Below are 26,297 nucleotides of genomic sequence, written 5' to 3' on the forward strand. Positions count from 1 at the left end.
TAATTTTGATATTAAATTTATAGATTTTACACTCTACTTATGAAAAATATAGACAAATATATTAAATTTATTTATTAGAATAAAATTATAAATTTTAATAAGAATATTATAATTTTCTCTAAATATATAATTAAATTTTTAATGAATATTTAAATTTATAATTTATACTTATTAAGCTCGTTTAGACTTGATAAAAGTTCAAATAAACTCCTGAGCCATGAATATATTCGTTAAATAAAGCTCAAGCTCGGCTCAATTATAAACAAACCAAGCTCAAACATTCAAGAGTACAACTCGACTCGATTACACCCCTAAATTAATCTAAGAATATTGAAATGATAGTTTGTCTATTATAAATTCACTTCTTGATTTATTCTGATGATCGCTAAAAAAAATTTTATAAAAATAAATTGATCATCCTCAAATTAATCAACATAAATTAGATAAATATTATCAATTAAAATAATAATAATAATAATAATAATAATAAATAATGTATTTGGGGAGAGTTTTAAATTTAAAAATCTTACACTTGTAGATGTAGCACATAACAAATGGATGGAGAATTTTATATTCAAGAATCTCACACTTATAATACCTTTTATGTTTGGCTAATTCTCTCTTTTTTATAATAGAAAAAGGGTCTTCGTTTCTAATTCATTTATCAAAATTTACTCTACTTAACAAGCACCCTATTAAAAAGCAGGACCCCCAATTTAATCCATGCTAGACTGGAATTCTCCCAAGAAAGCAAGAAGCATAATTCACAAGGTTGCAATAGATTCTAGCAAAACGATATTATGCACAGTAAAAAGGAATGAAAAATAAACAAGTAGCAGATCCGTCATGTGGCTGCCTCAAGTTGCTATGTGGGTGATTTCGTTAAGGTATCAAGAGTGGCAGATCCATGTAGCTGCCGAAAACTGCTGCATGATCAATCTCATCGTCTGACCATATCACTCAGAGGCCTTGCTGCTCCATAGGATGAGGATGCCGAACCCATGGGGTGATCATACTTGCAGGCAGGCCCAAATTTGCAGATCCCAAAACGGTTATAGAATGAACAGGCTGGCTGATCCTGTACGCGATTGATAAACGAAGTGATAATAGATAGACAATCAGTTGATCAGAAGTTAGATTAGTTGAAAAAGATTAAAACAAGGATGAGAAAGTATAATGAGAACATTGTAGGAATGTACATTGAACAAACAAAGCATTAGAATGTACTTAAGTGAGCATTTTGTTTGTGTACTCACAGGTCTTAAAGGAAGGCCATGAGGACCGACATTGTAAGTAGGACTGCTTGGATGGTAAAACATGCATGCTGACCCAAATTTACAATCTCCTGTCTTCAAGAAGTAGGCACACGGAGTCTTGCCAGGAGTGACATTGTAACTAGGACTCATGGTGAGGCGACTCCTTGGATGGTGATATAAGCATGTTGATCCAAATTTACAGTCTCCAGTCTTCATGAAGTATGCACACTCAGCCTTGCCAGGTCTCTCCGGAAAACTTGCACTTACCTGCTGGTGTACAGCTATTGGGTTACTTAATGGGGCTGGAAATAAAGACTGCTGCATAAAACTTTCGGTGGGGTAGTTTGGGCTTGTTGGGATCTGAAACAAAGGATTTCTAATTAATAAAGCAAGTCAAGGAATGTTAGCACAAACCAATCTGCATAACAAAAGTTCAACATCTTCAAATACAAGACAAACTAAAATGTTGTTGATTACTTCATGGAGCATGCAAAATCTACAAGGAATGGTAGCATAAATCAATCTGCATAACAATAATTCAAACATCTTTTAATACAAACAAACTAAAATATTGCACTGATCTACAGAGAAGGTTACAGTGAGATGAAACCAGACATTTATCATAGTTATAGAAAGGCATGATATGGGGCTGCACCACCTTTACTACTTGAGAGGCAATTTTACCTATGCAGGGGTTAAGATGCACATCTTTGCAAAATGCACAAAGTGCAAAAATAATGCGCTAGCAAAAGTGGCATCAAATCTCATGTTATCTTCTTGAATTTTTTGTTTAGCATTCCAAATGCATATATTTGGTGGCTAAATGTACCACCTTCTTGTTTCCTCCATATTAGTTGCAATTCAAAAGAGGGAAAAAATGAAGGTGAAATGTCTGAGGATTTAAAATTTTTGCCTAGTGGAAATGATGATTACATCCTTTATACTGTTTAAATGTATATATCCTTTTAAGTTTTAACTATTTGAGGTGACAGTAATAGTTTTGATTAATAACATCATATGATATTCTATTGAGGTAGTTATGATATTAGAAGCATTGATTACATTAAGATATTATAAGCATTGATTATGCTTTTGAAATTTTCTTTTTTTGGATAGATATTAATTTAATAGATGATTTTGTGCAGCAAATACTGTAACTTTGTGCCATATAACATGTACTCATATACTATGCTTGCGCAAATCGTATTATATGGATATTAGGGAAGTGATCATTCACTTCTCCTCACAGCACTAGGCCCATGACCTCCTAGGTTGCATTGGGTACGCATGAATGGAATGAAATAATGGTTCGCCTCACTCTGTGATTCATTCCAAGGTTGCAAGTTCAAATTGGTTACCTCTCGGATCACTATCTACTTTAAAATTATTCCTTCTTTTGATCCAAATGAGAATATGTTAAAATTACTCCAAAGAAATGTCCAGGTTACATTGACTATTTTTAGAATCTCTAGAGGATTGTAAAGGGTAACGTTTAACAACTGGACAAGGAAACTATTTCACAAATCCTCTAAATCAATAATTAAGATCAAGCGATATTTACCTGAGACCTGAAATCAGGATTTAGATTGAGCCCATTGGGAGGAAAAAGCATGCTTGTAATGCGGGGTGTCAGATGATCTGAATCAGAAGTTGTTTGGCACAATTTCAAAATAATTTCTTGGAATTTATTTCTAGAAAAGAATAGTCATTAAGAGAAGTGCACCATTTTGACATCCTGGTGAATAATCTTGAGTATTTGTAGCAGTGGGGTCTGGATGATTGAATCGGCAATTGCTTGAGAATTTGCAAACACCAGTGCGCATATAATAGGGGCATTCTTTTTGTCCCTGCAATTTAAAGTGAGAGTAGAAAGTGAAGATCCATTTACGAGATGATGGATTAAAATGTCAAATCCAAGGTTGTTAAATTATACTTAATATCGAAAATGATTTTGGATAATTCATCCTAATCATTTCGAATCATGAATCTAAGGTTAAAATACAAAAATGAAAAATAGATCAAAAAATTTGTAGCTTAATTGGGAATAGTTATTTCTCTTAAACTATAAAATTATTGTAATATCTTGATTCGTAACAACAACAAAAAAACTATGTTTATTTCACTTTGATCAAGAAATTATACAATAATATTCATTTCATTTCAATAAAATTGAAATGAAATTCAACAAAAAAAATTCAAACATGGTTGATCGATTATCGGGTAATAGGACAGTAATTGTCAATTAAAGCTTCAACATCCACTTGGAGTCTAAGCAGAATCAACTTGGCTGAAGAAAGGAAGAGGAAGATGACATTGGCGTAGCAACACTTCTCTGTAATTTTCTGCTTCACCTTCATCATTGACTGAGTCTCAAGTCTTTACAATCATGTCTTGACAACACTGTTGCCATCAACTACAATTTGTCATTCTTAACTCGATCCTCATCACACACTGAATCTCAATGAAACAATATTTGCCCATCATTTCATAACTCACCACCATGTGTTAACTCCACCCTCACCATTGACTCTAAGTATCCACTTGGCCAGATTTCTTCTTCTATGTTAGATTTCATCCCACCAAACCTCTCTTGATGAGATGAATCTATATTTAACAAGTTTATTGATTTTGTATGGGCCTTGTTTCTCAAATGTGTAACATATGATTTACTGCAAATTTGTATTGTATCAAATCAAAATCATCATGATTCTTTTAAATTATGATTCATATACTATGCTTTTCGATATACCTGAATAGCATCAACTGATATAATAAAGATCATGAATTGTACAAGCCCATTAACTATGGTCAAACTTACTGGTCGAATTGGAAGACCTAAAAAATTGAGCTCAATTCCAGGCATTTCAGTTTTTTCTTGAGAATGAAGAAACTTGCATGCATTCCCAAACCGACAACCTCCTGGCATTGAGAAGAACTGCAAAATCAACCCAACTTATAATTAGGGGGTCAGAAAGAGCAGAGCTACCAAAAAGATTACAAGGCAAAAGGGATTGTAACTGGGAATGGCAAAAAAATTACAAGGCAATTTTCTGAGTTGGTATAACATGACAAAATTTTCCACCCATAAATGCAATCACATTTAGAAAGTGCCACAAAACAATTAATCATACACACATTGAAAAATATCTCAAGTTCATTATCAAGTTATATGCAAAACTAAATAACAAAAAACAACAAATATATCAATTTTTATTGTCATTTATTTTGCAAAGGAATCATATAACAACAAAATAAGAAAGACCAATCTAGGAGAGAAAATGATTCGACAATCACAGTATCCTGCAAATGTATGGATGAAAAATTCTTTATCAAAATCCTTACAAGCATCACTTTTTTGCTTTGCACCACTTGGATATCATTGAATAAAAGTAAGCTAAATTCAGTTAGTAATTAAACTAAATTCCTTTTCTCTTAAGCCTCCACTCTCTTTTATACGTTATCAAGGTAAGTCATAAAAATATGGATAAAAAACGACCATGGGCCATCTTATTGCATTTGCAAAATTCATATAGAAATAAATTTATTCCAAAATAAAAAATTGCTCTAGAATCAAATTTGAACACAACAAGGTAGTAAAGGTACATTCAGACAAGCAAAATTCATATAGAAATAAATTTATTCCAAAATAAAAAATTGCTCTAGAATCAAATTTGAACACAACAAGGTAGTAAAGGTACATTCAGACAAGCAAAATAACATTCTCAAGCTGTCAATCTCTCAATACAATTTAACTTCTGCACCAATAAATTACTCAACCATCCAGGCCTATCAGAGTTATTTAGCAAATAGTTATAGTTTGCTGTGGCTAAAGATAAGACACGATGAAACAATAAGAAAATTTAATCATAATTTGGATGAATAAAAGTAATAACGTTCACACTTTAGAACACTCTCAGCCTAAATGCAAAATAGTCCAAAGAGATTAATGGAGTTAACTAAATAAACCATATTGAACAATGTCCCAGAAAAATTAACCAAAAAAGGTATTACAATAAAACCAAATGGAGTTAATTAAATAAACAATATTGAACAATGTCCCAGCAAAATTAACCAAAAAAGGTATTACAATAAAACCAGATTCTTCTAACCTTGCATTCTATTTGATGTTCTCTCACATCCTCGTGAATAGAAAACTAGAACACCAAAAAGAAACATAAGTGCATTACAGAAAATAACAAATATACAGAAACTATAAACTGTACTAACTATTCAACACCAAAAAGAATTTATTGGCATCTTAATAAGAAAGTGGACCGCCACATAGTTGTCAAAATCAAATGATACACAAATTGTATCATACGATTGATATGATTCACATATAAAGCCATACGATTCTTACATATAAATAGGAAATAAAAAGATGTGTGATGACTTGGTTTGATTCAATATGCTTTGATATAATTCCTATTTTATACAATTCTAAATATGAAACAGAAAGCCCCTGAAGTTAAATTTGGCAAACTAAAAGTAAATCAAACTAACAAATTAAATTAAACCCACTACACAATAGATTAAACTGAATTTATTAAAAAAAAATGATGCATTTCATGTCACACGGCAAAAGTATAAATGTCGAACAAAGTGAGATCTTGAATATTACAATGACATAGGAGAAAAATAATTTGTCAAGTGGAAACACAAGCTCAACAAAAAGGTGGCATTGTTAGGGACTTTTGTGCCATTTAGTAACAATCATTTCTCTAAGTCAAAGCATTCGATGAGAAAGTTTTCTAATGCACATCCATTTCATTCTTAATGCAATAAATTAATCTCCATTGATTTGGCAAAAAGGTCATACGTTGACCCCGAATGCCCCCACACGGCTGCCCCTCAGTCATCTGTAGAAAGGTAAATCAAGAAACTGAGCAGGCCACCGCATGAGAGGATATTTCTCCCGGCTTCGCCAAGAATCTACCCTTGCTTGATTTGGCAATCCTACCATGCAATGATCAACTCAGCCAAGCCCTGGGAGCATACAATATCCATTGATGAACTTACTCCATGTTGCAATCAATAATTTTGTAATCAATCAACTTACTCCATGTTGTTAAAGCTCCATTTGGGTTCTAAAACAAAAAATATCAAGGCACTCAAGTAAGGACCCTCTCAGTATTTAAACATATTTAAGAACACTCATCTAGAGATGTGAATTCATGAGATTAGGAAGTAGAATTTATCCTCTCCTTCTCACATCCTCATTTCTTTTAACACGTCTATTCTATTATATTGTTGAATGAAATATTACATAGTTTACAACTGTTTGGATATCAAAATTATTTTGAATAGAGCAAAATTATTTTTAACAGTTTTATAATTTTTATTTGAATTGTAAAATCACAATTCTATAATTTATCAAAATGATTCACAGTTCAATAGGATTCACGATTCCATGATTTATCAAAATGATTCACGACATAAACTTCAATTTGACAACCTTGGTCCATCACACACATCTGTGAAACAGCAATTACATAGAGAAACTTGATTTAAATATGAATAATGGTGTTTCATTGACATATTACAAGTACAAATATAGCAACGAGAAAGTTTTTCTTTATAAAGATATATATAGTACTAGTATACATGAAGACATTTAGGTACTATGGTTATAAATTTCAGAAGGAAACCATCAATCACTACTTGAAAGTGAAAACACGTTTTAACAAAAGGACACGTGGTAACAATGAGAAAGAGCAGTTCCCTCTCTGGTAATTCCATAAGAGAGTGAGAATTGACAAATATCTGTAAGTATATTTATGAGATGTGAACACAAAACAATAAAAATGACACTTCAGAATTTAAAGATAAAATACATCATAATTAGACGTCCATTAAAGATAAACAGAAACGAGGAATACATCAATCACTGAGTTGTACATGCTATCAACTTCTTATGAATTTGGTGATTTTACAAAAGTTCTCACGGGCATTAAGACTCTCAGACACTGCTTCAAAGAGGATACAGAAAAGTAAAATAACCACTGAAAACTCTACATGTAAAGGAAAAAAACACAAAGAAGAGTGGACCTGAGTGAGTGTTCCTATCAGAGGATGATTAAACCTGCAGTTCAATCCGTAAGCACATCTCCCAGTTCTCAGATAGTGAGCACAATCAGGCAGCCCTGGCCTTTGCGGATAGGGACAGGATCCAGCTAAATCTTCCTTATAGCTACCATCGCCCTCTTGCTGCCCCTCGGAAACCCGAGGTACCGCCTCCAAGTGATTTTCCCACGCCGATCCTTCTTTCCCGTCACCCACAATTCCTTCCAATGTCCACCCGCCTACACTTCTTTCAGGCCCCCAATCCACACAGCTGCCATTTTCCATTCCATCCAACTTCCCGTCCAAACTAAGATTCCTGACTTGGACGGAGACAGCATCTACTTCTCCTTCCTCGTCGTGCCCCTTCCCTCGGATCGGCTGCTCTTCGGCTTCCTCCATAGTCCACGTCCCCTCGACGTCCGCCGTAGTAGTACTCAGCTTTTTAGGGTTTTGCTGAAACGCACTTTCCCAAAACGTGCGCCGCGTCGGCACCGCAGTGCGGTACCAGAGAGAAATATCAGTACCATGCTCTAAATAGGAAAAAGTAAATACTTTCCTTTCCTCGCAGAATTAGGAATATGCTAAAATAGAAAAGAAAATTAATAATACTTTTAGTTCATAATTTGAGAATTTTGCAAAATAGTTTTCCTTATTTTTTTTTAAACTTCCTTAAAACGATATCTATCGTCTGTTTTTATCCTGCCTTTTAGGCTACTTTTGATAAGGTATAACTTATAATATAATCAAGATTATATTATTTTATTTGATTTAATTTTAAATTTATAATATAATGTAATTTGAATTAAAAAGATAATGAAATTCTGTAATCTAGATTACAAAGCAAATACTATGTAATTCGATTACATTATGAAATCATCGTTTAATCAAAATTTAAATATCGAATATACTTATAGTCCACCGCGACCACTGTCCACTGCCGCCTCCGACCACCACCGCCGCCTCCGACCACCACCGCCGCCAATCGGTTTTCATCTCTTTATTATTATTATTTGCATTTTGAAATGTAAAACATGATAAGTATTTGAATGTTTACTAATGGTTGGAAAGAAATGAAGCAGCTCCGGCACAGCTGACCGGTAGGTCGGCCGGCTTGATGAACCTAGCAGGGAGGGAATACGGCTGCCAACTCAAATACAGATGAACGGAAATGGCAATGTACAACTCCTTATCTTGCCATGGATCCATTCTAGTTCAATGAACTCAATATGATCGTTTATAGCAATTTTTGTTTTAAAAAACAAAAAGACAAAGTAGCTATAATGACAGTGACTGGCCGCCCTCAAGCCTTCTCCTGCTTTGCAGTGCAGGTACAATTTGTTTGTTCTTGTTTGAGCTTCTGAATGGAAAGAAGAAAAGAAAAAGAGAACAAGTAGTGTTAGAGAATACTTATCATCCGGTTACGATAACTATGGCATTCGCGTATTTGCTTTCGACTATCAAAACACACCTCTACTTGGCCCTGCAGCTCTTTGATGTGTTGAATTGCCAATTCCAGCATATCTGAGGTGCTCGTTTGCTTCAGTGAAATCAAAGGAAACATCAAATAAGTTGCAGTTGTTCAAAACTTGTTTATCTACATTCTATTATTTCACTAATGGAAACACATTGGATAGCTTTTTGTGTGTTCTTGTGTTTACCTTGTCCATGTTAGGCACAAGATCTTGCAATTTCTGCAGCCTTTTGCTAATTCGTGTTCTCCTTTCCTAACAACGACAATAGAAACAAAATCGTAACTTGAATACATTCAAAATAAAGATGGTGATTGTGATTTCAGAGCTTTGAATCAACTTTTCTACTGAACCAAAATTGAAGATGGGTAATTGAGTCTAAATAAAGTGTTAGGCATTTTTTTTCCATTGCAAATATCTACTTCCAATAGATGATTAAAAAAACTTGACTGATTGAATTATATTCAGTCAAATCTAAATGATAGCTTCAACTTGGAAAATTGATTACAAACTAACTGGCTTTACACTGACCCTAAATAAACTAAGTATATATTGAGAAAAGCATCATGGACAAATATATAAATATAAAATATTTCAATACTATTGAAAGTTTATGGTTCAAACTATTGTTTTACTTTCATAATGCTATAAATTTACTCCACTACACAAGCTTCAATTTGACCAGTTAATGTTCCTTATTTTTCTCAGATGATACAAAGAAGCTGATGTTATTACATCCTTATGCTTTTCCTTGTTTCCCTCCATGACTCTGTATTTTGACATATTATTCTGTGCTTACTTACAAGGTAATCTTGCACTTGAGGGTTCAGTTGCATATGTACTTTTCTCTTTTATGTATAAGAAAAGACCACTAGTGTGGGAGCTTAAAAGAAAGAAACAGAGAGACATGAACTAACCCTCTCAGCAATGCTCCGGGGATGAGTTGCGCAGCCACGCTTAGCTCGTGCTCTGCAAGGGACTGAATCTTGTTGGATCTGAAGGTATTTCTCTAACTCAGACATTTCAGATGATGTCCTTGGAAAACTAAACTGCAATCATATTAGATAGTTCATGATTACTGATTTAGATGATAACAACACAACCAAATTGGTTACTGTCATTGGCTTGGCTTTAACTATTGCTTTATATTTTTCTTCTTCTTATCCTTTCGATTTAGTTGACAGCCAACTTGAAAACACAGTGATTAATGATAAAAATGCTATGGCAGAAAAGGCAAAATTGTCATGGACACTGTGAAGCTAAATCAAAATTGTCATTCACAGGCATGTCTCATCTTTGTTGATTTTGGTGGTAATGAGTACCTTACCTGTGAATCAATGTTACCGAGACTTGCAACTGCATCCCCGTTATCGCACTTAATCCTTTTGCTTTGTGGAGCAGAAAAAGCAATTGAATTTTTATCATCCCATGAGCCTAATTGAAAATTGCTAGAAATGTAGGACTGGCCGGCATTCCCAGCTACCTCGTCTGAATCATGGTGCGTGTCACTCTCTTCCATTTCTGGGATGCTCAATTCAGAAATTTGCGACAAGGAGTCTTGCCGCGAGAAGCCCCACGGGGCATGCTGCCTTCTATGTGCCAATACATGGATGCTTTCTGTGCCTGCTTGAGAGTAGTTTCCAATCATCCTTGTACTAGAATTACCTGCTGTTAGTGACAGAAATTCAATCAATTTCAAAATTAGAAAAGGCTAACAAAGACACAATAATACAAGTAGAAAAAAAAAGAGTGAACTGTCGTTCCTAAGATTTTATATTTAAAACAGTAAAAGAATTTGATGCAGCAACCACCAAGATCCCTAGTTTCAGATAAGTTAAACAATGAAGATGGCATAAATCAATAACCATAACTGCTTGGAAATTTCGAATATCTACGGATACTTTTTTCTGTCACTAGTACCATATAGAAACAGATTGCCATCACATATAGACTGAGAATAAACTAGTACAACATGCCAAGCATAGCTTCAGTTTCAAAAAACACTGAATCAACTTATAACAGCACTTTAACTGAGACCTCTGATGTTTGAAATTGGAAGCACACTATTAGAAGACAAATCAAAGGGATTCACAAGGCAAGAAAAGATCTAAACTGTACTAGTTTTTAAGAATATGACTTTTACAGAACTAAAAACTTATCGCAGAAAAAAAAAAGGTTATTACATTAGGAAATACAATTTTTTTTCCGGTTTTTAATCTAATGTATATTTTTCTTAGGGTAAAAATCAAAAAACGTATTCCATTTTCTTCATCATTAAAAAGAGCGCCCCATGTTAAAGAAATTGTCAAAAGAGCATCCATCCTATTTTTTTCATTCTCAAACTCAGTAAATTTGACCAAAGCTGCCCTGTAAAAACATTACTCAAATTCTCTATATTAAAATAATTTTACCAAAGTTGGGATCAAAACTGCTTCAATAATATTTAATTAAGTTGGGCCATTTTTTAACGAAATTGAAATAATTTTGATTAAAATTTAAGCAATTTTAATCCATGTTAAAAATTAAAATTGCCTACAGTAATTTTGAGTAGGTTGGAGTAGCCCTCGCAGCTTGATGCAGTTGGTACCTATATGGATATTTGATGTAATAGATCTCAATTTCTGACAGGTGTGAAAATGCTTCGCTAGTGCCTAACCTCCCCATGTAAAAATGCTAGGGCAAATGCTCCCCGTGATTTATCCCCTTCCAGTGTAGAGGGATTGTTAAAGTAATGACATCATCTTTTGATGCAATAACAGTAATTTTTGTTGTCATTGCCTTCGTATTGACGATGTTAGTACTTAATATTCTAGACCCAAATAATGTATTTTTTTCTTCTAATTCACATATCCAAAGTGTGTGGGGCTGCCCTGGAGGGCCGCTAAAGTGACAGCTTTACATTTTGATGCAACAAGAGTATGTTGTAGTAATTTATTTTGTTATTGCCTCCATACTGACCATGTGTACTCAATATTCTAGACCCAACTAATGCATTTTTTTTCCTTCTCGTGCACGTATTCAGAGTGTGTGGGGTCATCCTGAAGGGACCACTAAGGTGACGGCTTCACATTTTGATATAATAAAAATATCTTATAGCAACCTCCTATGCGATGGCTTATTCGATTTTCTAATTTATTTCTCTATAGATAATCATAGGACTAACCACATGGGATAAAGGGGTTAACGTATAACCTTTTATCCCCAAAAGAATAGATTGTAATAATTTATTCTATCATTGCTCTCATACTGACGGGGTAGATCTTCTGGTCCGCAAAGGCTGGACCAATTCATGGTCCAGCCTTTGCATTGGTGGGGGGCAATAGCCCCCCATCAATTAATAGGTGGGGGTCATTGCCTCCCACTAATCCCTTTGTCCCGGTCCAGGAACGGATCAGGATAAGGAGGCCAGAGGATCTGGTCTCATGTCAGTACTCAATATTCTAGCCCAAGTAATGCAATTTTTTTTCTTTCTTCTGGTACACGAATTGATGGCCCTGGATGATTCTGATTGGTGATCCATGGAGCCCACATAGCCCATCTGAAGTCTAAGAACAATCGCACGCACCAAAGCCTCTATATATATTAAATACCCTTTTTTGCCCTTTTGTTTATTGCACCGGAGAGTGGAGAATGGAGATCCACAACTAACGTTCAATGTCACTGGACATGGTTCCATCAGCTGTCACAGCTCAAACAGGCGACAGGAAGCCCATCCACGGGTTTACTCCAGCATAAAATTAGTGAAATAAATGCTCACCGTGATCGGCCAGTAGATGGGAGAAGAACCCCGTAGGCAAGCTGCTGTGCCGGACCAACGGGGATCCGGTGGCGGAAGAGAGTTGGAGCTCCCCGGATCCGTACGACCCCCGCGAGCAACCTCCAGCGGCGGCGGCTGCGGCGGCGTCGCCGTCCGGAGCCCAGCAGCTCGATTCGGAGGTCAGGCACGGCGAGTCGCCGGCGTAGAACCGGGTCATCATCCTCTCCGATCCGCCGGCGGCGATGACCGAGTCGGCGATCCCGCCGAGGAACGACCCGGGGGCCGAGCCGTAGCGAGCGAGCCCCGGCGGGGGCCCCATCGCGGCCGGACGGTCTCCGCCAGACGGCGAATGGTTCATCGCCTCCGTGCGCGCGGTAGAGAGAGACAGAGAGGGGCCGACTCGCGGCGGGAGGAGAAAAGCTTCCTTATTGGGAATGGACGGAGTCGTTCCGCGTTGCGTTGATGGAGAATGTATTATTAGCAGGAAGGGAAATCATACGGACGGCTCTGATCTTCTGGTCGGCTCGGCGCGGGCCCCAGTGGCGGTGAACATGAACTAAGGATGGAACCTGGGAAGTTGGACACCGTTGACGGAGAGAGTTGACTCGATTTAATCATCTAAGATTTATTTCATTATATGTTTAATATTTATATATCTATATTTATTTTTTTTATATCTATGAGATGGATACTAAGAGGGTATTAATGTAAAAATAATTTGTTAGTTTTTTTTTTAGAATCATGGAAAGATAATTGATGAAATTTAATTTCTTGCTAAAGTCCAGGTTCTCAGTATATTAAGGGCATCAAAGGATTAGAGAGGACCACTAAGCAGTACAGAGCCAATCAAACTGTGTGCTAATGTCAATCCAGCCCATTGAGTCAGTCGAGTTTGATTGGATCCCAGAAACAAGCCTACGGGTTTGAAGACACTGAACAGCTAAGCATCAAATGACCATTATTGTCTTCAGAAGTAGCGGCTCTGACATTGATCTCGAAGGTAGCTGGGCACCGCGAGACAAAATGCAAGAAGACAATGTCTAGTGAGTGTTTGCTACTAAAGAAGACAATGTCTGGTTGGCGCGCCTAAAGCACATGATTCCATCTGACTTGACTCTGTGATGGGACTCACGATATGAGTTGAGTTCAATTGAAATATGCTACGGGAATTGTCTAAATGGGCGCAAGTTGGGAATTGATTATCATATTTTGATAATTATCTAATTTTCCCTTTCTACTGCTTTGACCAAATCTGACTTTTTCCTCTCTTTCTTCTCTCATTTGCGTGCAACTTTTCTCATTCTCTTTACTTTTCTCTTATTAAACTTTTAAGAGTATTTGATTGATGGATTTGAGAACAAAAGAATAAAATGATTTTCATTTCATCTTACTATCAAACTCATACTCATAGTCATTCCCATCATTTAACCAACGTTACCTTAATTTTTTTTCTCCCTTATATGTCCCATGGAAGTTTAATCCTGGAGTACCTATGGGGAACCCGAAATAAATAAGGAAAGACACATTTTTATTAAAACTTACTGATGAACCTATGCTATTTGGATTTCTATAAACTTAGCTTACACATGTTGATACAGTAAATATTAATAATCAAACTTAGGTTTTGATACATAATAAAAGGTTAAAGTTAACATTTGTATGTTCTAATATATTTACTAAGTGTGTAAGTTAAAAAAACTTGATGAGTCTAAAGGACTAAACACCATACTGAAATCCAATTAGGTTAGGAGAACTAGATAACTGGTAGAAAGCCCGGATAGATCAGAGAAGACTTGATATCTGACAGAAAGTTTAGTTGGTTTAACAGAACCTGACGACTGTTGAAGTCCAGATGGTGCATCTGGTAGGAAGATCTGATGGGTCAAAAGATCAAAGAGTCAAGAAAGTCTTCAAGTGGTAAGTGGAGGTATGAAACTGGAGGAGAGATCTGGTATTCTGGTGAGTACGAGTCCCAGCAGAATTGTAGGCGTTGGTTCAACTTAGATCTATTTTAGAAATCTAAGTCTTGATAAGACAGAATCTAATTCATAATTTTATTATGCTATGTGCTAACTCAGTTTTGTAAGTATTTTTGTCTAACATGTTTTACAGGAGCTTGAAACAAAATTGAAGTTTTGATGAACAGTGCTCAATGCGCCTTAACTGATTAGAGATGTCCTGAGTAAGGGATTGGAGGTGCCTTAGATGACTGAAGACGCCCCAAAACAAATAAGTTGCGAGGATAAGAGTTCAGCGCTAAAGGCACCTGGGATTATTAGAGGTGCCTCAAGTTGAAGCATTGGAGATGTCCCTGGCAATTGGAGACATCTCCAAGAGAATAAATGTCGAACTTTGGAGATTGGATCAGAGTTCATGGAGGCACCCCAAATGAGTCGAGGTGCCTCCAATGCAGTATAAAAGAAGGTGGTCAATTAGCTCTTATATATAACTTTTGAACAAACTTCTTCGATCATTCTGATGCGACTCTACTACGCCTAACTACCACAGTCAGAGCATCATCGACCTCAAGCTACGAACCACATGTACTACAAGTGTCGATAAAAGTGTGTTTTCAATTATTATTGTATCTGCATAGGAAAGTGTAGATTATTACACTTTCCTCATTTATGTATTCGACATATTTGTCTGAAGGTTTTCTGAAGAGATTTTAGTACATTATCCAATTGATACGGTCTAAAGGATCGTGAACACTGGAGTATGAATTGTTGAAGCTTCGAACCAAATAAAAAATAAATGAAACTCTTACTTTCTACTGTATTATTCTTACTTAATTTTTAGGCTGCGTACTTATGTTTCCAAAGAGTTTTTAAAATCGAAAAGAAGAGTTTTAAAACAACATTCACCCTCTCTCTCATTTGTTTCGACTTTACAAAGTTGAGTTAGAAAAAGATATATATGGTGTCAAATCTTAATTATATATGGGCATGATCTCCCCAAATCAAACTCACAGTTTTCCTTGATCATAACTGAGGTTTAACATCATATCTATATTCCTCTCACTTAATTCTATCAAATTGGTACATGTTTGTAAAAATCCAAGTAGTCTAGATCCATTAATAGATTTGGATCAAAATTTACTAATCAACCTAAAATATTATATTGCATTCATTTCAAATTTTTAAAATTTTTGAGTGCATTCATTTCAGATTTTTAAAATTTGTGAGATGGTAAAGAATACAAAGATATCATTCATTGCTTATTTCGGACTTTTAAAGGCACTCTAAAATTAAGCTTCCTTCGGATATGTCAAAAAGGGGAAAAAATTAATCATAGAAAATAGAAGAGAGAGGAAATAAAAGAGGGAATGGAAAGTCGCAGGTAAACGAGAGATGAAAATGAGTAAAAAAATAAAGTTTGACGGGAGAGATAGATGATGAAAACCAAATAAATTAGTAATCCTTTGATAATTATTAAAATATGATAGTCAACTTCCAAGTCCTTTGATAATTATTAAAATATGATAGTCAATTTCCAACTCTGAATTTGACTTTGGCCAATTTCCGAAGAAATAAGCGGTCGTATGACTGGTAAACTCAAAATTTTGCAAGAGTAGCAACAACTCAAGGGTAAAATAAAATACTCACAATGACTTCGAAGCTGGAAATTTATTAATACATCCTCGAGGCAAGAGTGAATTCTAAATGAAATAATAAAAACTGATCAAATCTTCGAATTCAGATAAGATATGATGATGTCGGATCAAGAGGTGTGACAATCTATTTGATTCATGACAAAAAGAGCATTTCCTCAGAACATTTTCTTCATTGGTAGAGAAAATCATACATAAGAAAAGCTTATACATGGTAGGACATCAGAGAAAACATTTAAAGAATACAATTTTTCAGGCAATACAGACCTGTCAGCAATCAACAAACGGATGCATTAAAAGTCATCCTTTGCTCGACGAATAATACCCAAAGCTTGTGCATCAGTTGAAGTTGATGGGATATTCAAATTCTTTCGAATCTCCAGACTGGACGTGCGGAGAAATGGATTACATTCCTTTTCTCTCCTTATTGTTGTAGGAATCTACGATATTTAAACGGGCACAACAAAGTTAAATTCTTGATAGATGACAAGAGTTAGGAAAATATCTATATATAAATGTCTTCTGTGGTACCCTAAGCCAAGAATTTAGATTGGTATTATTACCGTTGGAAGCCTTTTACTGCGCAGCTGAGCCACATGTGCTGCGTATTCCTGGAGTGCTTCATTGTTGGGCTCTATGGACAAGGCAAACTTACTATTGCTCTGCAAAAAGGCAATAACATCAAACATTGCATGTGCATTTTGCAACTGCAAACATAATGCGTGGTCTAATACCTGAGTGTACTCATGACCGCAATATACAATTGTCTCGTCTGGTAAGGAAGTGATTTTATGAAGTGAAGAAAGCATCTGCATCAAGAGAAATAGAATGCTGATGCTGAAAATAGTAAGAAATAAATAAGAAAAGAAAGTGTCAAGAGATAGTTTTGCGATCTTTTCAGTCATACTTTATTTTTAGAGCATTAAAGTTGCTTATGATTCTCAAGGGCAATACATTTTCCATAAGAATCAAGATCCTGTTTTATACAAGAAATGTACTGAAGAAAATTACCAAACCTCAAACTACTATTGACTATCAAGTTTTTATCGAATGTTCGCTTCCAAAGATTTTGTATTGGCAACTCTACACAGAAATAATTATTTCAAATTATAAGGACATTTTAGCAAAAATGAAACCTGATCTGGATCTCCTTCAAAAAGTTTGCCACACGATAAGCTAAACAAGGTATCCCCTGTAAATATGGCTCCACATCCTGGAAAGTAATAGCTTACATGACCTGTCCAACATTCCAAAACGTGGTTAGGCACGTTTTCATTATTCAAGGGAGAAACTATATGATTTGTCATGCAGTATAGAGGACAAAACCTGTAAATGAGTACATTTAGTTAGGTCCCACAATTAACATAAACTTACTAACAGATTTGGTGAAGAGCCTTGGTAATAAAGCGACAGCAAAATGATGAATTTCACAAAACAACAAAACTACCTATGATAAATAAGAATTAGCACAGAAGCTTCTTGAAAATGTAAGAAAGAAATAGGTTTTCAATCCATGGCAATGACATCAAAGTGAACAAAATCCAAGTGCTACTAGCTTTATCAAAGAGACAATGTCTAATATACCCAACTAACAATCATCATTGTCCCTTTTTGTAACTATGGCTTACCCAATTGTTACAAGCATTTTGGTAAACCAAAAAGCAGGGGGAGTCCAAGCATAAGAAACACAACTCAGTGATTCTTGAGATTTATTTTCCCATTATGAAGGAAAAAAAATTCCATTGAGAATTGGTTCCAAATAACTGATAAAAATAGATTTCATCATTATATTCTAAATGAAGCATTGCCAATTCTGAGATACAAACCAAGAGAGAGAAACAAGGGCTATGTTAAACAAAATAAATTGCTTGTTTAGCCAGATTTCAGCCAAGAAGTAGCACATCAATTATGGCATGTGTCCAAACGCCTACATAAATATGACCTGTTGTATGCCCCGGAGTGTCCAACACAAGCACCTCGTGTCCTCCAAACATCCATGTTTCCCCATCATGTAGGGATATGTCTATGCCAGGAATTCTGTTTCTATCTTTAGCTGAACCAATGACCTAAATTTAACATACACATACAGAAATGAGAAAAGCTCACAAAAAAAATCAGCAAAAGTAATAAGAACTGAATCTGCTACCCAATGTACGTAAGAAAATCAACCAAGCTAATTTCTCAAAGGGGAAAAAAATGAATTTCTGACTTCTTGCATAGCTAACTTGCTATAACAGTGAGAAATCCAGCAAAAGAAACCTTAATCTTATTGACTCCATTTCCTTTGGGTTTGAGTATGATTGAACAAACGGTAAAGGGATTAGCAAATAGGAATACATAAGCTGACACTACTAGACTAATGTCAAATATATAGCCTATATATTTTTTTTAAAAAAATCTGTTTGGATATTAGTGTTATTTCCTATCATTCAAGATGGGATTTTTTAGAATAAGAAACTGTTGGTTTGATGCTCACACGGTGAATTGAAGAAGTCCTTGCACCAACAAAACCACCAGAGTCAGTCGGCTAACCATGGCATGACAAAATGATACAAGTATACAACTAAAGATAGTTTTGTTGAATATGTTGAGTAAGCAAGCATGTTCTGTTTACCCTTGCTAACTTGCTCAATCAAATTCAAAGAAACATGTTAGTCTTATGAGCAACAATCAATAAGAAAACACCATCTATCTCACTCCTGGGTAACTCCACCTTGCTCTAGGCTATAATTATTAGGAAAAGTGCAAGGCAGCTACTTTTCACCCACTTGTAACCATTGCTTATTTTCATTGAAATTGTACAATAAAGACCTAAAAAATCTTAACCAATTAAATTTTCTCATTGTCATCAAAGAGGCTAGAAAGAAGGGGAGCCTTGGCGCAACGGTAAAGTTGTTGCTTTATGACCAAAAGGTCATGAGTTCGAATCCTGGAAACAGCCTGCGTACAATGGATCCTTCCCCGGGACCCCGCATCGCGGGAGTTTCATGCACCGGGCTGCTCCTTTTTTTTCATTAAAGAGGCTAGAAGACAAATGTGCACATCAAACAAGGAAGACCAAAAAAGACTTGATTAACAACTATAAAACAAGATAAAATTTATTTAAATATAAATGATGGTATAGTAGAGGATAAAGCTCAATATAAAAGGATCCATATAACCGACCCCACCTAGTGCGATAAGACTTGGTTGTTGTTGTTATATTGTCATCTAAGAGGCTCTTGCTTAATAATAGTTAAGTTGTGAGCACTCAAGAAAAAAAACATTCAAGACATTAAAAAATTAATTGTTTTTGGAAAATATATCTACAAAAGAAGTTGACTAAGCAATTTAAAACAATAATTCCCTGAAAACTTGATAATCAAGTCCATGATGGTCTTCATTATCTTGATTTTGATCCTCATTGTACCATCTAAGTCGAGATGTCTTGTTTAGGGCAATGATGTAATAGGGAATAAATTTAGTAAGTAGATAAGAATTACTAAGCAGAAAACTTTACAATGGCAGTAAAGCTCACTTTGATAAATTTTAATTGCTTTTACAGCTCATTTTCATAAATTTTAATTGCTTTCATCTTAAAGATAAATTTTATTCAATTAATTTAAACATGGATTAGCATTTAGAATAACAAAATAATGCATATTAATAACTGATAGAATGACAAAAAATATTTTTTAAAAAAATTGAGAACTTGAAGAATAAGACATCTATTAACCATGCAAATCTAAGACTAAGCTATGCTACTCAAACTCCAAATGCAAATATCTAGCTAGTGTGGCTCACATTAGGTTCTAAAAGATTTTTGCACGTGATTTTGGTGTTAGTGTTAGGTACAAGAGGAAAAAAATGAATAATCTAAATATAAAAAGACTAAGTTGCTTTCTTGAACGAGAAACAAGCACACATTTATACTAGGTGGAGATTCCAAAAATGACTTGTGGACAAAAGGAATAAATCTATAAAGGAATTGATATTTCCTAAAAGGCCTGTTTTCATTGCGAGAAATGTGAGGAGAGAAATTACAGTTAATAGAAAAAATAGCTGGATTTTTGTATAGCAATAATTCAATTTTCTAACATTCTTATTTTTCTCTCCTCATACCATCCTGACTTTTTCTAGCCTTTGGAAAAGCCATCAAGAAAATAATGTGAGGGCATCCACATTTTGTAAATTTTGTTTAACTCAAAAGATAAAGAAGAAGATATTTTGTCGTACCTTTGCACCATACCTTGATTTCAGTTCCAAGTTTCCACCAGTATGATCAAAGTGATGATGAGTATTCAGTATGTATGTTAAGTTCTGATTCCTACGTTTTAGAGCATTTATAACAGGCACAGCTTCTGAAGGATCAACAACACCAACTGTACCTGTATCTACATCATGCAAAAGATATGCATAATTATCTTGAAGGCAGGGTACCTGAAAAAAAAAATATGGCAATAAATACCAAGAGTATGACATAAATAACAGGGTAAGAAAACAAAACCCAAAATGACCAGGCGTCAAGAATAAATGACAATCCAAAGAGGCAGGTCAACTGAATGTGGGCTATGCAATAGTATGAAAATTTCACCCTGGAGAGTCAAACCATCATATAGAAAATCACTTATTTAGAAAAAGAAAAGAAAAATGTATTTGATTATGCATATCATAGAACTCATTTTCTTATGATGTAATGATGTCTATGTAAAAACACCATTTAGTGGATCAAGATACTAGATATAGATGATGATTAGACCTCCCTAGATATCATAGCAGCAACAACCCTGCATGTTCTTTTTAATTTTTTTTCCTCAACCAGAAAGGTTTGTCCATTCTTGTATAGGATTCTAAATATATGAGCAATGCTATTTTTTTCCCATAGCAAAAGATGTTTTGGAGCTCCTAAGTAGTCTTATGACAATAACAAGAAAAAATAATAAATTAATAAAACAAGATTACCGATCAAACTAATAATATATTATATAATTTAACATTGTTATTGTTATCCAATCAACAAATAAAATTGTTTCATTAACAGAATCATATTAAATAATTACAAAACAATTTCAGAACATTCATGCGCAACTTAATAAAATTGAAAACCAAATGTCTTAAAGGAGGTGTGGATGCTATACTTTATTATTTAATTGTTTGTTTTTATTATGAATTGTTTGATAAATCATAATTTACTCCTAAATTAGACATTGAGTGATAATTAGGACAAAAACATCATAATAGACACATATAACCAGCTAGCGGCCAGCCACATAATTTACTCCTATAGTTTATATTTTTTATTTCTAAATTTAAAACAAAAAAAATAACACATGTTTTTTAATCATCATGACCTAGACTAAATATCAAATTAATTGAACTGAGAAAAATTAAGACTTTAAGACAAGTTAATGATTGATGCAGAGCCAAATAGTGCAAGAGACTGTTCAAACATTGTCCAGAACTGATTTCGTGGCTAAGGAAAATGATTTTTTTCAACATTATTGAACATACAAAGGCCTTTTCTATCCACATGACCAGCAAAGAACCACTCATAACTGGAGGAAACAATTTGATGACACACAACCCAGACAATCACAAACATGCCAGTGCTAAAGAGGCATTTTGCTTAATTTCTTGAATCTTCCATTTAGTGCAAAAAAAGTTATATATGTATGTACTATGAAAATGAAGGAATTAGGGACCAAGGTATAAGGAAACCTCACCAATTCAATTTGCAATGAGGATTGCAGACAGCTAATAGTGCAGAAGGGTGGGACACCCAATAGCTGATTAACTCCGCGCAAGATTTTGATCGGTCTGACAACAAAGGTTCCAATACCATACAATAGATCCTTCCCAAACCAATGTTTTCTCATATTTGGCCACATGCGCAGTTGTCCTCTTACCTGCAAATACGCAAGTTCTTGTGTGAATAATATGAATACCAGAACTAAAAAAAAAAATTGAGTGCATCTCATATTAGCAAGTAGGAACACAAAGATGTGAACAAGTGCAAAGCCATTGAGCAATAATTGAAAATGCATAGCAAAATACACTAGTTTTGCATTGAGCAATAATGGAGAAAAGACATAGTAAAATACAGTAGCCATCTTGCTGGAGGGATGATACTTGAGTACAACAAACTAAAATAGAATTTAGATTTGATATCTAAATAAAACTAAAGCTATACGAATTTGTCTCAAACATAGCTGTTTTAGTATTTCTATATAGAAACATGAGCTTTTATCAGGCCTTTGATGTGGAATGTCTACTCTTTTGCATCAGCTGGTATCCCAGAACAATTTAATTATCTAATATAAATCTGAGGGGACTGCTTCAGATATAGCTATTTTGATTTTTGCGCTAATTTTAGATATATCTATGTCATGATCTACTATTGTCCTACATGAGTTTTTATTTTATTTTATTTGTGCATACCATGTGTTAGCTGTAATAGGTCAGGTATCATGTTCATGATAAGTCATTAACTCACATCAATAAAAAAATAATTTATAAGATAGAAAGTATAAGATGGTATTGAGATGTTCAAAGTCTTCCTATAGACTCGATATATAGACATGCTTACAAAGAATATTGAAGGTGTGATGGGTGGACAGTTACCAAAGAAAATGTAAGCTAATGCTATTAATAGTGAATTCAGAAATTTGAATATTACTAGTGATCTAACCTTGTGTAGAGTTCAATAGAGGGGTAGCATCATTGTAGTCAATCTCAAATAGTTAGGAATAACATGGTATGAAAATGATAATGACGGGGATGCGGCATGAAACATAAAGCTTGCACAAGCACCAAGTTATTTCAATAAGCATTCCGACTCCAAACATGAAATATGGAATCACAGACAAATTGATTGATGGTCTTAATATTTTCTGTTGGAGGGGTAATTAACTTTAATTTCACATTGTTGAATTGCATGTCATTCCAAAACTTTTATCTGTTTAACTGATGAATCATGATTTAAATATGGTTTCATGTCATGTATGTTTGCACAAGGTGGTGTTGATCAGCAAAAAACAAGGACAAGGGGGGAAGAGGACAAAGAAGAAGAGAAGGAAAAGGTGCAGAAGTAGAGGAGGGGGAATAAAAGGAGACTTACTTAGGTTCCTCCATTAGTTAAAGTGGTTTTTTTATATTGGAATGAAACAATACATGGAAAGAGAATTCACTCTCTAAAGAAAAGGATACATGAATGGGTCTAATTAACACGAAAGTACAAGCAAACAAAATTTAACATCTTCAGCACTTGAGGCTTACAGTAGGTCATAATTGAAATAGATAGAAAACTTCATGTATAAAACTGATTGAAAATCAAAATGGTTGTAGTCGAAAGTGAAAAAAAAATCATAATATTACAATTAGATAATCTAAATGCTATCAGGTATTCAAACATCACTAGCGCAAAGCAAAGCAAGGCACATCAGCAATCCAACAGTCCACATCATTTGTTGACATCTAGTGCACGACAAGCAAAGCAGGATCTACCTATACACAACAGTTCAATAAGAACTACAATCTTCCAAAATTTTCTGCTCTAAAGATGGTTAGTCGTCAGTGTTGCAGATTATTAGCTATCCTAGCCTCTAAGATCATTGTAATCTATCTTGGAGCATCTAAATCTGAACATATAAGCTCTACCCAATGTGTGTTCTCGTACATAATTTCTATGTAACCCAATGACTAAACCGATCCTTAAGATGAAGATAGGAATAATAACGTCACACCACACCAGCAGCCCTCCTCACGACGCGCAGCTTGACACAAGTAAATTCAGCGGCAAACCAAAACTCATTCGATATCACAACTACAAAAATCACAGGGCACATCCCAAAACCAAACACAGACGAAAAAAAAAAAAAAAAGGGGATAAACCTAAATAGATCCCAGACGCACTACGAACTCAAGCACACGCGTCGGATCAAGCGAGGGATCCAGTACACCCTTTCAGAAACATCAAAACTAACACGAGGCATGGAGAATTGATCCGCGCGAAACCACGAACTAAAGCAACCAAAAATCACCAACCAAAACGAAACATGACAGCGCGATCGGAATTTACGAAGAGGAACAAGGAGAAGGAGATAGGAATGTCGGAGAAGAGACCCTGGGAGAAGAGCACACGAAGGCAGTCATGAGGGAGGAAGCCTTCGCGAACATCGCCAGGGGAGACGGGCTTGCGGTGTGCAAGTGAGAAAGGGAAAGGGGTCAGAGGGGTCTGTATGAAGTTGTGGTGGTGGTGGTGGGTTGGCACCGGAAAGTGGACTCGCTGTAGCGTAGGGCTTTTTCGGGCGTTTATTTCCATAAGAAAATTTGAAATATATATAATGGAATCATTAAAACGACGTCTTTTTTTTATTTTTTAAATTGACACTGTCAATCCATCCGTTAGCACGAGTATTTGGTGTTCTCTTGATCTCAGACCTTAGAATTTGTAAAAGAGGTATTTAACTTTTAAATTTCTTATTTCTTATTTCTTATTTATTTTTTATTTTACCATTTCCGTCCTCCACTGTGATATTACATTAAAATAATTATTCTGGATCATTTTGATTATTCGTCCAAAGTTAATCAAAATCATGTTTGATTTAAATAATCGATAATTCTCAAATAATATTTTATGTCCGATACATAACAAAAGAAACATGCAACTCAAAATCAAAAAATTAAGATTTTTCTTAATTCCGGGGTTAAAGAAATTTTTTTACCCAAAATACCTTCGAATAAAAGAAAAATATAATAAAAAGAAAATTGTAAAGGAAAAAAAAATTGTAAAGAAATAGAAAAAACATAAAAATAATAATAATAATAGTAATAATAAAATGGGAAAAAATAAAAAACATAAAAATAAATAGAAAACAAATTTAACAATTTGAAGAAACGTAAAAAAATTTAAAAATATATAAAAAATTAAAAATAAGAAAAAAATATATAAAAGCGTAAATAATAAAAATAATAAAAAAATGTAAAAAAACATAAAAACCTTAGAAAATGAAAAGAAATTAAAAAATAAAAAAAATAAAGAAAAATATGGGGAAAACGCAGAGTTTAAAAAAATAATATATATATATATATATATATATATATATATATATATATATATATATATATATATATATATTATTGATTTTGTAACTAAGGGTAATATAGTAAAATATTAAACTAGGTTATTCATTAAAATTTTCAAATAAATAATTTTTTTTACATTATCTAGGTTGAACTAAACAACATTTGGTTATATTTTATTCCCCATAATCTTGGTTATGTGATTACTTGATAATCATATAATCAAGGTTATACATGATAACTTGAACTAAACACACTCTCAGAGTTGTAAACAAATTAAGTAAAGCCAAGCCAAACTCAGCTTTAAGGTGTTCAAGCTAAATTAAATCGAGTCTAAAATGAATCAAACCATTAAAATGATTATTCAAGTTTAGTTTATTTTATTTTTTATGAATTTGATATTGGATCATTTAGATGTTAATTTTTATTGATTGTTTAAAATTTTTATTTGTTTGATTAGTTATTGAGTTTGATAATTTAAATTTGTTTGTTCAATTTATTATTTTTTATTTATTTAACAAGTGTTCATTCATGAATATTAATAAGTTGAACATATATGTTCAAGATTATTTATTTAGTTGAACAAAGTACTATATAAATCCTAAAATTAATATTATTGTAATGTTATGATGTTATATTTTGAAAATTAGCATCACAGTCCTATTGATTTTTGAAATATAACATTGCTATTTTTTTAAATGTAGTAAGTAATATTAATTAATTAAATAAATTTTCAAAACCATAATAATGATACTCTTTGAAAATAGTACACACGGTACTATTCTTTGAATACATTACTATAGTGACGCGCGAGAATAGTAAAATAAAAAAATAAATACATCTTTTAGAAAATTTAAAAGTTAAATATGCTTTTTGATGCATTGATGAGGGGTCTATCCAAGGAAAGGGTATTGGCACTGTGAAAGTCAAAGGTCAAAGTCGGGATGCTTAACGTCCCTATACCATTGGTCGGTCGGGTGACCCACCTGCTCGATCGAGATAAAGAAGGTCCGACCCAACATCATCATAGTTCAGTCACATACCAAGCTTCTAACGCTCAGAGAAGTAGATCGGTGGAGCAC

The 26,297-nt window shown here is 34.3% G+C and overlaps 3 protein-coding genes across 3 annotated transcripts; all 3 read right to left on the minus strand.

The window, feature by feature from the left end:
* Window positions 1-715: 715 nt before the first annotated feature.
* LOC121976384 (zinc finger CCCH domain-containing protein 65-like) lies at window positions 716-7,885 on the minus strand. The gene is made up of 7 exons (XM_042528525.1): window positions 7,305-7,885; window positions 5,366-5,410; window positions 4,075-4,191; window positions 2,980-3,103; window positions 2,818-2,894; window positions 1,257-1,616; window positions 716-1,078 (listed from the first exon to the last, which is right to left on the minus strand). The coding sequence occupies exons 1-7, from the start codon at window positions 7,716-7,718 to the stop codon at window positions 941-943; spliced, it is 1,275 nt and encodes a 424-aa protein (XP_042384459.1). The 5' UTR covers window positions 7,719-7,885; the 3' UTR covers window positions 716-940.
* A 593-nt stretch (window positions 7,886-8,478) lies between these two features.
* On the minus strand, window positions 8,479-12,992 carry LOC121976373 (transcription factor bHLH128-like). Its single transcript, XM_042528514.1, has 6 exons — window positions 12,546-12,992; window positions 10,116-10,453; window positions 9,706-9,837; window positions 8,978-9,043; window positions 8,788-8,856; window positions 8,479-8,676 (listed from the first exon to the last, which is right to left on the minus strand). Exons 1-6 carry the CDS (start codon window positions 12,901-12,903, stop codon window positions 8,620-8,622), a joined length of 1,020 nt encoding a protein of 339 aa, XP_042384448.1. The 5' UTR covers window positions 12,904-12,992; the 3' UTR covers window positions 8,479-8,619.
* A 3,266-nt stretch (window positions 12,993-16,258) lies between these two features.
* Window positions 16,259-24,415, minus strand: LOC121976393 (hydroxyacylglutathione hydrolase 2, mitochondrial-like). The gene is made up of 8 exons (XM_042528537.1): window positions 24,256-24,415; window positions 21,858-22,040; window positions 20,371-20,574; window positions 18,098-18,221; window positions 17,292-17,392; window positions 16,890-16,964; window positions 16,719-16,817; window positions 16,259-16,595 (listed from the first exon to the last, which is right to left on the minus strand). The coding sequence occupies exons 1-8, from the start codon at window positions 24,307-24,309 to the stop codon at window positions 16,449-16,451; spliced, it is 987 nt and encodes a 328-aa protein (XP_042384471.1). The 5' UTR covers window positions 24,310-24,415; the 3' UTR covers window positions 16,259-16,448.
* Between the last annotated feature and the right edge of the window lie 1,882 nt (window positions 24,416-26,297).

The sequence above is a fragment of the Zingiber officinale genome, chromosome 1B, assembly GCF_018446385.1.
Source record: "Zingiber officinale cultivar Zhangliang chromosome 1B, Zo_v1.1, whole genome shotgun sequence".
Classification (NCBI taxonomy): domain Eukaryota; kingdom Viridiplantae; phylum Streptophyta; class Magnoliopsida; order Zingiberales; family Zingiberaceae; genus Zingiber; species Zingiber officinale.

Bases quoted from the DNA above. Each gene is read 5' to 3' on its own strand.
- LOC121976384 (XM_042528525.1), bottom strand. From the start codon at position 7,718: ATGGAGGAAGCCGAAGAGCAGCCGATCCGAGGGAAGGGGCACGACGAG. The intron at 3,104-4,074 runs GTAAGTTTGACC...TTTAAATTGCAG, and splicing joins TAGGTCTTCCAATTCGACCA to GGACAAAAAGAATGCCCCTA. The intron at 2,895-2,979 runs GTGCACTTCTCT...CTTCTGATTCAG, and splicing joins TTCACCAGGATGTCAAAATG to ATCATCTGACACCCCGCATT.
- LOC121976373 (XM_042528514.1), bottom strand. From the start codon at position 12,903: ATGAACCATTCGCCGTCTGGCGGAGACCGTCCGGCCGCGATGGGGCCC. The intron at 8,857-8,977 runs GTAAACACAAGA...ATTTCACTGAAG, and splicing joins TTGTGCCTAACATGGACAAG to CAAACGAGCACCTCAGATAT. The intron at 8,677-8,787 runs GTGTGTTTTGAT...CTTTCCATTCAG, and splicing joins AGCTGCAGGGCCAAGTAGAG to AAGCTCAAACAAGAACAAAC.
- LOC121976393 (XM_042528537.1), bottom strand. From the start codon at position 24,309: ATGTTCGCGAAGGCTTCCTCCCTCATGACTGCCTTCGTGTGCTCTTCT. The intron at 22,041-24,255 runs GTCTCTTCTCCG...GCGTATTTGCAG, and splicing joins TCGTGTGCTCTTCTCCCAGG to GTAAGAGGACAACTGCGCAT. The intron at 17,393-18,097 runs GTCATATTTATG...AATGTTGGACAG, and splicing joins CACTCCGGGGCATACAACAG to GTCATGTAAGCTATTACTTT.